This window comes from Capricornis sumatraensis, chromosome 15 (assembly GCF_032405125.1).
Source record: "Capricornis sumatraensis isolate serow.1 chromosome 15, serow.2, whole genome shotgun sequence".
Taxonomy (NCBI): domain Eukaryota; kingdom Metazoa; phylum Chordata; class Mammalia; order Artiodactyla; family Bovidae; genus Capricornis; species Capricornis sumatraensis.
In genome coordinates this window covers 23,297,398-23,311,577 of record NC_091083.1, presented here as the reverse complement: position 1 = coordinate 23,311,577, position 14,180 = coordinate 23,297,398, and the positions used below count along the sequence as shown (strand labels likewise).

The window sequence follows — 14,180 nt, the reverse complement described above, 5'->3', positions numbered from 1 at the left end:
TTTTCCCTTTTAGGTTATTACAGAGTATTGAGTAGAGGTCCCTGTGCTATACAGTAGGTCCTTGTTATTTATTTTAAATATAGTAGTGTATACATGCCAATCCTAAACTCCAGATTAATCTGTTCCCCTCACCTTTACCTTTTGGTAACCAGAAGCTTGTTTTCTAAGTCTGTGATTTTGTTTCTGTCTTGTAAATAAGTTCATTTGTATCTTTTTTTTTTTTTTAAAGATTCTGCAGATAAGTGATATCATATGGTACTTGTCTCTGACTTACTTCAGTTAGTATGAAAATCACCATGTCCATTCATGTTGCAAATGGCATTATTTCATTATTTTTAATCTGAAATCTTAATGCTTTATTCACAGGGAGGAAAACAGATTTTTCATCTATAATTCAGAAGCTAAGTAAATAACAAAATGAAGCCAGTAAAGCATCTGTTGACCTCTAGTAGTAAATTGGTAAACGTTCCAGAATTAACATTTAAAAAAGGACTATTTAATTCACCATTGTCACCTAAACCAAAGGAAAAACATAGTGCAAAATTAGCACGTGATAAACTTGAACCGATGGTCTTAAGATCTCCACCAACAGGAGAATCCATTGTAAGGTATGCTTTGCCCATTCCATCAAATAAGACAAAGGAGTTAATAGCAGAAGATGAATTGATCAGGAAAATTACCAAACATCTGAAGATGGTAAGATACTTGTTGATGCTTGATCCCCATAACCATTTCTAGGTTTATTGATTTCCTGAGAAGACTCACTGGACTCAGCGTATGGTCATATTGATAGCTAAGATATAGTGAAAGAAAAGCAAAATCAGCGAAAGGAAAAGGCACATGGGATGAAGTCTGGAGGAAACCAGGTCCAAGCTTCCTAGATTTCTTTACCTTTCGAGCCACCCAGGACATGCTTAATTCCCCCAACAGCAAATTGTGGCAACACATGTGAAATGTATACCAGAATAGTTAGAGACTCAGTGTCCAGGGTTTCATTGGAGGTTGGTCGCTTTGGTACTCTCTGCCTTTTTGTTGTTCACTAGCTCAGTTGTATCAGATTCTTTGTGAATCCGTGGACTGCAGCGCACCAGGCTTCTTTGTCCTTCACTGTCTCTCAAAGTTTGCTCAAACTCATGTCCATTGAATCAGTATGCCATCCAACTATCTCATCCTCTGTTGCCCCCTTCTCCTCCTTCCCTCAATCTTTCCCAGCATGAAGAGTCTTTTCCAATGAATTGGAGCTTCCCATCAGGTGGCCAAAGTATTGGAGCTTCAGCATCAGTCCTTCCAAGGATTGTTCGGGGTTGATTTCCTTTAGGATTGACTGGTTTGAACTCCTTGTTGTCCAAGGGACTCTCAAGAATCTTCTCCAGCACCATAATTCGAAGGCATCAATTCTTCAGTGCTCAGCTTTCTTTATGGTCCAGCTCTTACATCTGTACATGACTACTGGAAAAGGCATAGTTTTGACTATACAAACCTTTGTGGGCAAAGTGATGTCTCTGCTTTTTAATACACTGTCTAGGTTTGTCATAGACAAAGAGCAAGCATCTTTTAATTTCGTGACTGCATATACCAAAATTCCATACTCCCTGAAGGAAAGCAGGTGTTCAGCATAAATCATACAGTTTGTACAGTGATTTTAGGGACAATGAGCCGTTATCATCAGTCAGCAAACAGTGGGAATCCTCCTGAAATACAGGTTCTGAGACATAAGCAGATCTTTCTAAGAATAGGCCTTTCTAAGTTTCTTGCTTGCTCTGTTAGCTCTTCTCTGCACTTTAGAAACTCTAGCTCTCAGTGATGGGGGTGGGGCGGGAATCTCCTTTTCTCTGAGATTCTTTTTTGCACATTGATCCAGGATTGAGTAATTGTACATGCACCCAATACCAAGTGAGAACAGTGAGGGATAGCACAAATATACAAAAAGTATAGTTCATCAAACTTCCAAAGTACAAGTTTGCTCAAAGTTCAAAGGGTTAGCTCCGAGAATTTCCTTTAAAAACATATTGTTTTGTGGTCTCCATCTCTCTATTTTTCCTACTCTCTTCAAGGAAGAAAAGAAAGTCAAGTCAGATTTTGAGGTGGTAAGTAGAGTTGAGGCTTCAGCTGTTCATAGACTCTTCCTTCAATGCAGAAATGGTAGAGTCATAGGGCCTGTCTTCATTGAGAGACATCAAGGACTATTACTTACACTGCTTCTTCAGGATGATATGAGGTGGGGCATGAGATGGAAAATTTAAGTGTATGGCACTGGCAGAAATAAGTCTTACTGCTAAAATGATTCTGACATGGTTGATTAAGTACATTTTTATGTTTAGTATATTAATACAATTTTTGCACCATAAGTATATAATTCACTTTGCTATTTCTCATAGGTGGTTGCCAGTTTGGAAGAAACCTATGGATATGGCACTCAAAATGGAGAAAAAGAAATTGTGAAGCCTGAACATGAAGAATTAACCTTTTCTGTAAGTATATGTAATGCTAATGTAGAGACATTAATGCTGTAAAGGGCCTAGATTTTCTTTTAGAATCTGTATATGTTCTCTGAATTCGCCATCCATGAAAATGATTGTCTTAGGAAACCTGAAAGTACTGTACTGATTTTTTCCATCCTCTGCCAAATACTTAAAGTTTAATTAAGGCATATCTGTATCTTGAGCTTACTTTTGGTGCTAATGTATCTCCTGCTTAATATTTAAGCTTTGGTTGGAGTTGATTTGCAAATGTGTAGTCTTTGTTGGGTTAAGAAATTATTTTTCTATTTTTTGGTTTACTAAATAAAAGAATCCCGAACATTAAAGAGATTATTGAATTTTAACAAATATCTTTGTTGTATATATTGAAATGATGTAACTATTAAAGTGATTACATTTTATAATTAATTTTGTTAGTTAGGGATTGGGTTTGGCTTCATGTAATAAAATAACTATGTTGGATCTTTCAAACCCAACAACTGTGTTGAGTCTTTCAAACACAGTATGTTTCTGGGTGTATTTGATTTCTTTTTCTTGTTTTATTTTTTCAGCAACTGTGATTTTCATCATACAGATCTGGTATAGTTTTCTTAAGATTTATACGTTAATATTATGCTACTTGGAATGATTTTTAATGGCATTATTTTTTTTAATTTTTCCCTTATTAGTATATAAAAATATGATTGATTTTCATGTGTTGATCTTATATCTTACACACTTGCTCAATGTACTGTTTTTCGTTTTAGGATTTTTCTATAGATACTTTGGGGTTTTGTACCTAAGCAATTAATAGTGTAGTGAAGTTGCTCAGTCGTGTCCGACTCTTTGCAACCCCATGGACTATAGCCTACCAGGCTCCTCCATCCGGGGGATTCTCCAGGCAAGAGTACTAGAGTGGGGTGCCATTTCCTTCTCCAGGAGATCTTCCCAAGCCAGGGATTGAACCCGGGTCTCCCGCATTGCAGCCAGACGCTTTACCATCTGAGCCAACAGGGAAGCTCACCTAAGCAATTATGTCATCTTCAAATAAGGGCAGTTTTACTTCTTCTTGTTCAATCTGAATGTTTTTATTTCTTCCTTTCTCTCTTTCTTTTTGGTCATGCTATATAGCATGCAGGCTCTTAGTTCCCCCACCAGGGATCGAACCCACATCCCCTTCATTTCAAGGCAGATTCTTAACCACCAGGGAAGTCCCTATTCCCACTTTCTAAAGAGTTTTTTTTTTTTTTTAATTATAAGTAGATGTTGAATTTTATCAGAAATGTTTTCTGCATCTGTTGAGATTATCATATGGTGTTTATTTTCCAATTTGTCAATATGGTGTATCACATTGATTGCAGATATTGAAAAACCCTTGTATCCCTGGGATAAATCCCACTTGATCTTATTTTATGGTCCTTGTAACATATTGTTGGAGTAGGTTTGCTAGTATTTGGAGGATTTTTGTTTATCAGTGATACTGTCTTATAATTTTCTTTTTCATGGTGTGTCTGGTTTTTGTATCAGAGTGATGATGGCCTTGGAAACAAACAGAGATCATTCTGTAGTTTTTGAGATTGCATCCAAGTACTGCATTTCAGACTCTTTTGTTGACCATGATGGCTACTCCATTTCTTCTAAGGGATTCCTGCCCACAGTAGTAGATATAATGGTCATCTGAGTTAAATTCACCCTTTCCAGTCCATTTTAGAACACTGATTCCTAGAGTGTCGATGTTCATCTCCTGTTTGACCACTTCCAATTTGCCTTGATTCATGGACCTAACATTCCAGGTTCCTATGCAATATTGCTCTTAACAGCATCGGACCTTGCTTCCATCACCAGTCACATCCACAACTGGGTATTGCTTTGCTTTGGCTCCATCCCTTCATTCTTTCTGGAGTTATTTCTCTACTGATCTCCAGTAGCATATTGGGCACCTACCAACCTGGGGAGTTCCTCTTTCAGTATCCTCTCATTTTGCCTTTTCATATGTTCATGGGGTTCTCAAGGCAAGAATACTGAAGTGGTTTGCCATTCTCTTCTCCAGTGGACCACATTCTGTCAGACCTCTCCACCATGACTCTCCCGTCTTGGGTTGCCCCGCAGGCATGGCTTAGTTTCATTGAGTTAGACAAGGCTGTGGTCCATGTGATTAGATTGGCTAGTTTCTGTGATTATGGTTTCAGTGTGTCTGCCCTCTGATGCCCTCTTGCAGCACCTACCGTCTTACTTGGGTTTCTTTTACCTTGGACATGGGGTATCTCTTCATGGCTACTCCAGCAAAGTGCAGCCACTGCTTCTTACCTTGGACGAGGGGTATCTCTTCACAGCTGCCCCTCCTGACCTTGAACAAGGAGTAGTTCCTCTCGGTCCTCCTGCGCCCACACAGCCACCGCTCCTTGGACGTTCAGCAATATATGAACCGTGAACTTCCAGGTGTTCAAGCTGGTTTTAGAAAAGGCAGAGGAACCAGAGATCAAATTGCCAACATCCGCTGGATCATCGAAAAAGGAAGAGAGTTCCAGAAAAACATCTATTTCTGCTTTATTGACTATGCCAAAGCCTTTGACTGTGTGGATCACAATAAACTGTGGAAAATTCTGAAAGAGATGGGAATAGCAGACCACCTGACCTGCCTCTTGAGAAACCTATATGCAGGTCAGGAAGCAACAGTTAGAACTGGACATGGAACAACAGACTGGTTCCAAATAGGAAAAGGAATATGTCAAGGCTGTATATTGTCACCCTGCTTATTTAACTTATATGCAGAGTACATCATGAGAAATATCAATAACCTCAGATATGCAGGTGACACCACCCTTATGGCAGAAAGTGAAGAGAAACTAAAAAGCCTCTTGATGAAAGTGAAAGAGGAGAGTGAAAAAGTTGGCTTAAAGCTCAACATTCAGAAAATGAAGATCATGGCATCCAGTCCCATCACTTCATGGGAAATAAATGGGGGAAACAGTGGAAATAGTGTCAGACTTTATTTTCTGGGGCTCCCAAATCACTGCAGATGTTGATTGCAGCCATGAAATTCAAAGATGCTTACTCCTTGAAAGGAAAGTTATGACCAACCTAGATAGCATATTGAAAAGCAGAGACATTACTTTGCCAACAAAGGTCCATCTAGTCAAGGGTATGGTTTTCCCAGTAGTCATGTATGGATGTGAGAGTTGGACTGTGAAGATAGCTGAGCGCCGAAGAATTGATGCTTTTGAACTGTGGTGTTGAAGAAGACTCTTGAGAGTCCCTTGGACTGCAAGGAGATCAGTCCTGGGTGTTCCTTGGAAGGACTGATGCTAAAGCTGAAACTCCAATACTCTGGCCACCTCATGTGAAGAGTTGACTCATTGGAAAGACTCTAATGCTGGGAGGGATTGGGGGTAGGAGGAGAAGGGGACGACAGAGGATGAGATGGCTGGATGGCATCACCGACTCGATGGCCATGAGTTTGAGTGAAATCAGGGAGTTGGTGATGGACAGGGAGGCCTGGCGTGCTGCAATTCATGGGGTTGCAATGAGTTGGACATGACTGAGCGACTGAACTGAACTGATGATGGCCTAATAGCACGAGTTTGGAAGTGTTGTTTCCTCTACAGTTTTATGGAATATTTTCAGAAGGATAGGTGTTAATTCTTTTCTAAATATTTGGTAGAATTCCCCCGTGAAGTCATCTGATCCTGGACTTCTGTTTGTTAGGAGTTTTTAAATTGCTCTTTCAATTTCATTTCTGATAATTGTTCATATTTTCGATTTGTTTTTGTTTTCTTTGAGGTTGTCCATTTTATTGGCCTGTAGTTGCTCATGGTAGTCTCATAATCTTTTGTATTTCTATGGTTTGATTGTAACTTTTGCTTTTTCACTTCTAATTTTATTGATTTGTGTCCTCTCCCTTCTTTTCTTGATGACTCTAGCTAAAAGTTTATCAATTTTGTTTAATTTTTCAAAGAACTAGCTTTTAGTTTCATTGGTCTTTTCTATTTTTTTTTCTTTTAGTCTATAATTTATTTCAGTTCTGATTCTTTATGATTTCTTTTATTCTACTAACTTGGGGTTTTATTTGTTCTTTGTAGTTGTTTTAGGTATAAGGTTAGGTTGCTTGAGATTTTTCTCCTTGCCAGAGATAAGCTTGTATTGCTATAAACTTCCCTCTATAGAACTGCTTTAGCTGCATTCCATAGTTTTTGGGTCATAATGTTCTTATTTTCATTTGTCTCTGGATATTGTTTTATTTCATCTTTGATTTCTTCAGTGAACCATTGGTTGTTTAGTAGCATATTGTTTGGCCTCCATGTGCTTGTGTTTTTTGCAGGTTTTTTTCCTTGTAGTTGATTTCTGGCATCATAGTGTCAGACAGTTTGCTTGATACGATTTCAATTTTCTTATATTTAGTGAGGCTTACTTTGTGGCCCAGCATGTGTCCTGGGTAATTTCCATGTATACTTGAAAAAGAATGTGTATCTTGATCAAATTGATCTTCATCTTCTATTTGTGACTTGAATGTAGGTGGGAGGAAATCCCCAAGTATTCAAATGGTTTCATTTTCTACTGGTGAACAGTAATTCTGGTTAATTCATTTTACCACTCTCCTTAATGACTAATCTCCCCCTCTGTCTCCTATATGACTATCGGTTTTTACCATGATAAAAGAAGATATGAATTTGAGTGTATTTAAAATGTAATGTTGAGGGAACATATTCCTCCTGGGGAACATTCTCTTGAGAATGTTATAACTGTGTATAAGCATCTGAGATTTTTAAAAAATCTTTGGTCAATTGTCTGATAATCATTGCTCTACTAAACGGAGAAGGCAATGGCACCCCACTCCAGTTCTCTTGCCTGGAAAATCCCATGGATGGAGGAGCCTGGTAGGCTGCAGTTAATGGGGTCGCCAAGAGTCGGACACGACTGAGCGACTTCACTTTCACTTTTCACTTTCATGCATTGGAGAAGGAAAATGGCAACCCACTCCAGTTTTCTTGCCTGGAAAATCCCAGGGATGGTGGAGCCTGGTGGGCTGCTGTCTGTAGGGTCACACAGAGTTGGACACGACTGAAGTGACTTAGCAGCAGCAGCTCTACTAAAAGAGATTCAGTCATTGTGACATTTTAATATGTAACTTTTTCTTCAAAAATTTCTATTGCTCATTAAGTGAGGATGAAAGACTATACCTCTTGGTAAGTATACTTATAATCAGAAGTCATAGTCAGCATTTGTTTTTAACACAAAGCATTACTATAATGCATATTTAAGTGTATGTTTTTTTTTTTTTTTTTTTTGGTATTCCCAAATTTCAGGAGTCTGAGGCTGGAATGCCTGATATTCTGCATCTGTGTAGAGGAGAATGTAAGGAAAGACATAGTTGGGTCTATGTCGTTATTGAACCACTTCTCAGAATGTACTTTCTTTCTGGGAGAATTTGCTAGTGTAGTGAACATGGTTTCCTATCTTGATGCATTTCAAGGGATATAACTTACACATACAAAACTATTTTCAAAAATAGTTAAGTATACTGAAATATGGATGGATATGCATATGAATTCTGAAATAAAAGTGACTGTGTTTTGCTGCTTTTTTCATAAGGTTGGGGATGATCTGACTTCATTCTTAATATGTTGTTCACAATTTGCAACTCAGTTAGAAGCAGCAGCTAAGGAAGAACATAATGTATGTATTCAGTGTAAACTGCCAAGTATAAGATATTACTTAATATTTTAAAAAGTTTAAAATGATAAAACAATATAAACTGATAATTACTAATTAAATTATTAGTAATATTTTAGTAAAAAAAAACAGTTATATTTGCTGTTTATCTTAAATATGACAATCCAATCAGCAATATTAGTCTAGGTATAGTGCCTTAAGTTGTTATAAAAGGCATTGGAAAGCATTATTTGTTATCATAGGCATTTATTTCTGTGAATTTTCCTTTATGTACAGCATTGACTGGGTCATTAGTATTTTCATATTTAGTATTTACATTTTATTGTTTTTAAAGTAAGTACAGACTGTCAGGAAAGTCCCTATGCTTTTTTTTTTTTTTTCAGTTAGGCAACTTTTCTTCTGCCTGAATGTATGTAATAAAATTTTTCTTTAATAATGTAACTCAGAAGTTTTACTTGGTTGTGATTGAGTTTGGTTGTTTTTGTGGCAAAGATTATCAGTTTAGCATTACATTTTGAAAGTGGTAAATATTAGAATTTTAGACTGTGTGATGGGTTTTGTGTATTCATTTTCTCTCAATCTCCAAAACTAGTTCTTTGCATTTTCCATTAAAAAAAACAAGTAGTAGTGTAGTATTTTATATCTTGATTCTTAGACCTTTTAGTATAGCAAAGTTATATTTAAGAAATAATAATGATAAGATAATGCTTTTCATTATTGTACTATCTGCTCTGTGGAAAAAATAGTGTTTTTCTGAGAGGAATTAAAATTTTTTTTCTTATCTATATTAAGAAAATACATGAAATCATAAATGTGAATTGAGTTTTTTAATATAGATCTATAAGGATGGAAAATTCTTTTTTTTCCTAGAACTAAATTGTCTTGGCAAGATATATTAAAAACCATCTGTAAATATAAAATTGTTGTGATTTGGATTATAGATTTATAGGTGTATTTTAGTAACTAGTGTATTTTGGTGATTAAAAATTTCAAGAGATTTGAATTAGATACTTTATGTTGTGAGAATTTTATTTTTAAGTGTTTTAATTAAAACTTTATTTTCCAGATTTTGGAATCTCTTTTTAAGGTATGTTCAATATATTGCTTACTGTAATTTAACAGAAATGCATATAAATGAAAAAGAGTTTTCTAAGTTTTGAAGAAATGAAAAATAAAAGCTCCCAAACTTGCTGCTATATATATTTAAAAATTTTATGTTTCAGTTTTATGTGGCATCAGCTCCATTCTGAACACTAGGATAAAATGATATTCGATGTAGGGCTAACATTTGATACACAGACACACACATACACTTAGACATATGGACTCATTTATTTCACTGCAGAAATTAAGTTGTCAATATTTCTTTTTGTTTTCTTTTTTTAAAAGTGGTTTCAGCGACAGGTCAATCAGATGGAAGAGGTAAGCATAACATTTCTTATTAATTAAATTAATATTTTGTCTCATTTGAAAACAAATTTGAAGTATAAATTTAAGAATTTTAATAACTATTGGTTATAATCTTTTGACTTAGAAAGAAGAGGAATAAATAGGTAGAATAAAATGTTTTTTAGTGATTTGTACACAATATTCCTGTATTGTCTGGCTTACTCTGAATTTGACTCATTCTTCTAAAATTAAAATGGAAGTGTGACTAAATTTTTTCCATAATTTACTAAAATAGTAAATAAGTGACAAGAGGCCTTATCAACTTAAAGATTTCTCCTGTGTAAAAATTCATAGTATGATATATGCTTATTCATAAAATTTTATATTTGTTTTTCTTTAAATGTAATGTTACTTTAATGATTTTTTTAATACTTTCATTTTCACATTTTTGCCACCAGTTTGAGGACTGCTGGTCCCTATCCTTATGGGCTTTAAATTCCACTTTGAAAAAGATTTTATGTATGTTACTAATACAGCAGAATGATTTCCTGGGTAGCTTTAGGGAGTTAGAGAATTATACTAGTTCTACCTTGGCTGCTGTGTTTATTGTTTAGTCCAATTAAAGTTTTGAGAGAAGATGCCTGTGGGGAATGTGCTATACCAGGGACCTGTCAGAAAGCCATCCATGGGGTGGGTGCTGTTAAAACTTGCTGTAGGTGAGTACTACTAGTTACACTGTGTACTGCCCTAGGATTAAGCAGAGAGATGACAGGACTTGGAAGAAAAGCTTCTTCCTCCTCTAAATCTTCAGGATCCTCTGTTGACAAAGGTTAATACCATGCTGCCTGTCAAGATAGAAATGTTCCACTGCTATAAGTAGGGACAATGGAGAGTGGATTTTTGATGACATGCAGTGTATGGATAATTGTAGCTGATTGCTATGTCACTTTTTAGGTTCAGTTTGTAATTGGTGTCCTCTTATTTGGGATCTTGCCTTTGTCCATAAGGTATTTCTTTATCTCCTGCTTCCCTTCCATTTGTTCTTCATCCCACAATCTCAGACGTCTAGTACATTGCCCAGTACTTCATGCTGTTATATCTTTAGTCCCATTCCAGGTTAATGTTCGTAAGGTGAAGTATCTGTTTTAAATTCCCAGTGTTAGAATTTCTCTTTGCTATGCCCCAAAGATTATGGCTTAACTACTTTTTTCCCAATTTATCCTCTCATCCCAAGGATTAGCATTCTTTTTTAAATATTTTGAGTTGCCTGTAACTGATCCTGCTAAAACTGTTATTTAACTTATTTAAAATCCTTATATATTAAAAAAATAAACAGAAGATTGAATTTGAATTTTGACATATAAAACCCAACACTTCCTGTAATTCTGTTGCTAGGGAGTTGCTCATATATTTGTAAAATTAGTATTTGATTGTAGCTATAGATTGACAATATAAAATTTATTTAGATATGATAAGTGAAATGAAGTTTCTTTGAGGTATGGGAGCAAAATGAGTATTTCCCAAGTAATTGGATAATTTTATTATTTTTAGGTAAGCAAAGATCAAACTTTTTCAGAAGCAGAGTTTCCAACACCGGATAAAACAGTCAGTTTAAGCATTGCACAAATAGTAAAGCAGGTACACAAACTTGAAGAACTGAAAAATCGCCTTAAAGAAGGGTCTAAATACAACTTCAGAGAACTGTTGTCTAAACCCAAGTAAGTAAAATGTTAAAAGTGTTAAAAGAATTTTAAAAAGTAAGAGTAGGTATATAATTAGTAACGCTTATAAGATAATGGTTCAGGTATTATACTGTACATAGAGCTTCTAAATCAAATTAGAAGATATAATTAGCTCACTCCTACTTGAAATTTTTAGTGGTTTGAAATGGTTCTAGGCACCTGTGCTTATTAAAATTCAATTTAATTAAAAAACCAATTTTTCAGTCATACTCACAACATTTCAAGTGCTTAGTAGCCACATGTAGCTATTGTTTGAAAGTTCTGTTGAACACTACTGGCTTCGAAATATCTGGTTTATAAACCTTTTTCTCAGAATGATTTGGTGGCTTCCATAAATGGCACCCTACTCTGGTGCTCTTGCCTGCAAAGTCCCATGGATGGAGGAGCCTGGTGCGCTGCAGTCCATGGGGTCTCAGAGAGTTGGACATGACTGAGCGACTTCACTTTCACTTTTCACTTTCATGTGTTGGAGAAGGAAATGGCAACCCACTCCAGTGTTCTTGCCTGGAGAATCCCGGGGATGGTGGAGCCAGGTGGGCTGCCGTCTCTGGGGTCGCACAGAGTCAGACACGACTGAAGCGACTTAGCAGCATAATATATTTAAGGCATAGTGAAATATTTCATTATTCAAGAACACCATCACTGGTGTTGCATACGAACAGGGATATATTCCAAAAAACGAATTACTACTTTATAGTTGAGAAAATCCTTTTTCTTTTTCGGTAGGTAGGAGGGAGATTAAAATGAATGATTATAAGAATACTTCTGTTGTCTATTGAGGTTTAGCTCTATTGAAATGAAATAGATGAGTAATTAAATCATCATATAATATCTTCATAGGGTATCTTCATAGAATATTTTGTACCTCTGTGGTTATTATTTTTCCTTGAGAACACTTCAGATCTACTCTTTTAGCAATTTCAGGTATATGATAACAGTGGTGTTATGAACAGTAAACACCATGCTGTACTTTAGAGCTTTAGAACTTTTTCAACTTATAACTGAAAGTTTGTACTTTTTGACCAACATTACCCTGTCTTCCTAACCCTCTTCAACCCTGGAAGCCACCATTTTACTTTCTGGTTCTAAGAATTTGAGTTTTTAGACTCTACATGTAAGCGAAATAACACATTAATCATCTTTCTCTGACTTACTTCACTTGGTATAACATCATCCAGGTTCATCCATATTGTCACAAATGGCAGCATTTCCTTCTATATTTGACATAAAATACTTTTACTCTGCTTTTATTTCCAACCCAAACTATAATTTTCCTTTTAAAAATTTTTTTGGTACTAGAAAAAAATGTGCATGTGTAATTTATATTCTTTAGGCACATACTGTTCTGTTCTTGGTGGTAGTGCCAAATATATGAAGAACCAGGATAATATGGGCACCAACTGATTAGAATAGATATTATCACCAAAGCAGGGTCCTGTTTGTGCTAAGGATTACTCCTTTAGGTGCTGGATCCTGGGAAGGTTGAGGGGCCAGGGCAGTTAGCAGAAACTTGAATGGCTCAGGGCAGAGCTATTTTCCAATTGGGTCAGTGGAATTCCAGTGTTACTGTTATATAACACCACTTATGAACATCAGACCTTTTCTCCCTTAGTGAGAAGTTAGCCTGAACAAAATTCCAGTTTTGAGATATTTCACTTAGTATTATCTGATTTATAATCTTCATAAACTTCATAATTTGCCCAATTATTTCCAACTCATTCTGGTAAAATTCCTCAGTACTTTCTATCCTCTTTCATTGTATCTTAAAACTATTTTTCAAATATACTTTTGTTAACATTATTGGCAAGCAGGCAGCCCCGAAGTAGCAGCATAGTGGTAGCTATGAGACTGGCTTATCATACTTCGGAATATTAAGGAAGTACGGAGACAGTGGGCACAAACGGTGTTGAATTACTTAGGCCAGCAGCAAGAGCAGGATCAGCATGGTGTCAGCTCCCTGTGTTCCTTGCTCCACAGGATGACACAGCAGAAGGGACCAGGTGACAGGCTAGAGAAGCAATTTGTTGCTGACGTGAAAGGAGCAAAGTCTAAACTAGAGCCGTGCATCTTTATAATGTTTTATTTTTGATTTTTTTTTTACTGGAGTATGGTTGATTTGTGTGTTGTGTTAGTTTCTGCTGTATGCATCTTTATAGTCTTAACGGAATCCTTCAGTTGGGCTGTAAGGAAGAGAGGGGTAGAAGGCCCCGTGTTCAACTGGAAATAGGGGATAGATGAAAAATAAGTTTGTGTCAGTCTTCCATGAGACAGGAATGAGAAGCTATCTAGTGGACTCTGTTCACCAGCCTTATCTTCTCTTTCTCTAGCAGAAATTTTAGGACATTCTATCAAGATTTGGATCTGGCTGCTGTCAAGTATTATTTATATAGACTTTATGGACCTGTGTAATGTTGATAGAGTGCCATGGTAGAGCTTCTTTATAGCACTGATTCTTACATGAGGGCTATTTTGTGCCCCAGAAGACATTTGTATTTGTACTTAGACACTTTGATTATCAGAACTAGGAAGTGGGAGAATGCTACTGGCACTTACTAGGTATAGGTCAGAGATGCTGCATTCTAAAATACATAAGACAGGCCCCTACAACAAAGAATTATCCAGTCTAAAATGTCAATAGTACTCGGGTTGAGAAATCCATCCTATAGTGATCTCTTCTTTTTTTACTTCTTTCTTGTCCCCTATTGTTTGACAACAAATAATATAGCCAATAGTTTTCTTGTGAATTAATCAATGATTAGCTACCAGTGTAACTTCATAAGTTATTAATTTGATTATTCATGTGTAAGTTTTCCTGTCAAGATTGTTACTTTCTTAAGATAAGAACTAGTCATGCACATCTACATATTTCCTATCACGTGTAATAAATAGTAAATAAATATGAATTTTTATGGCTACCTGA

At 36.1% G+C, this 14,180-nt stretch overlaps 1 protein-coding gene across 1 annotated transcript in view; it reads left to right on the top strand.

Moving 5' to 3' along the window:
• The first annotated feature begins 417 nt into the window (after window positions 1-417).
• Window positions 418-14,180, top strand: part of CCDC7 (coiled-coil domain containing 7) — a 101,379-nt gene continuing 87,616 nt past the window's right edge. The window contains exons 1-6 of the mRNA XM_068987553.1: window positions 418-696; window positions 2,379-2,471; window positions 8,049-8,132; window positions 9,196-9,216; window positions 9,519-9,551; window positions 11,070-11,236. Of these exons, the coding sequence (XP_068843654.1) occupies window positions 418-696; window positions 2,379-2,471; window positions 8,049-8,132; window positions 9,196-9,216; window positions 9,519-9,551; window positions 11,070-11,236 (677 nt within the window). The remainder of the gene's footprint in view (window positions 697-2,378; window positions 2,472-8,048; window positions 8,133-9,195; window positions 9,217-9,518; window positions 9,552-11,069; window positions 11,237-14,180) is intronic.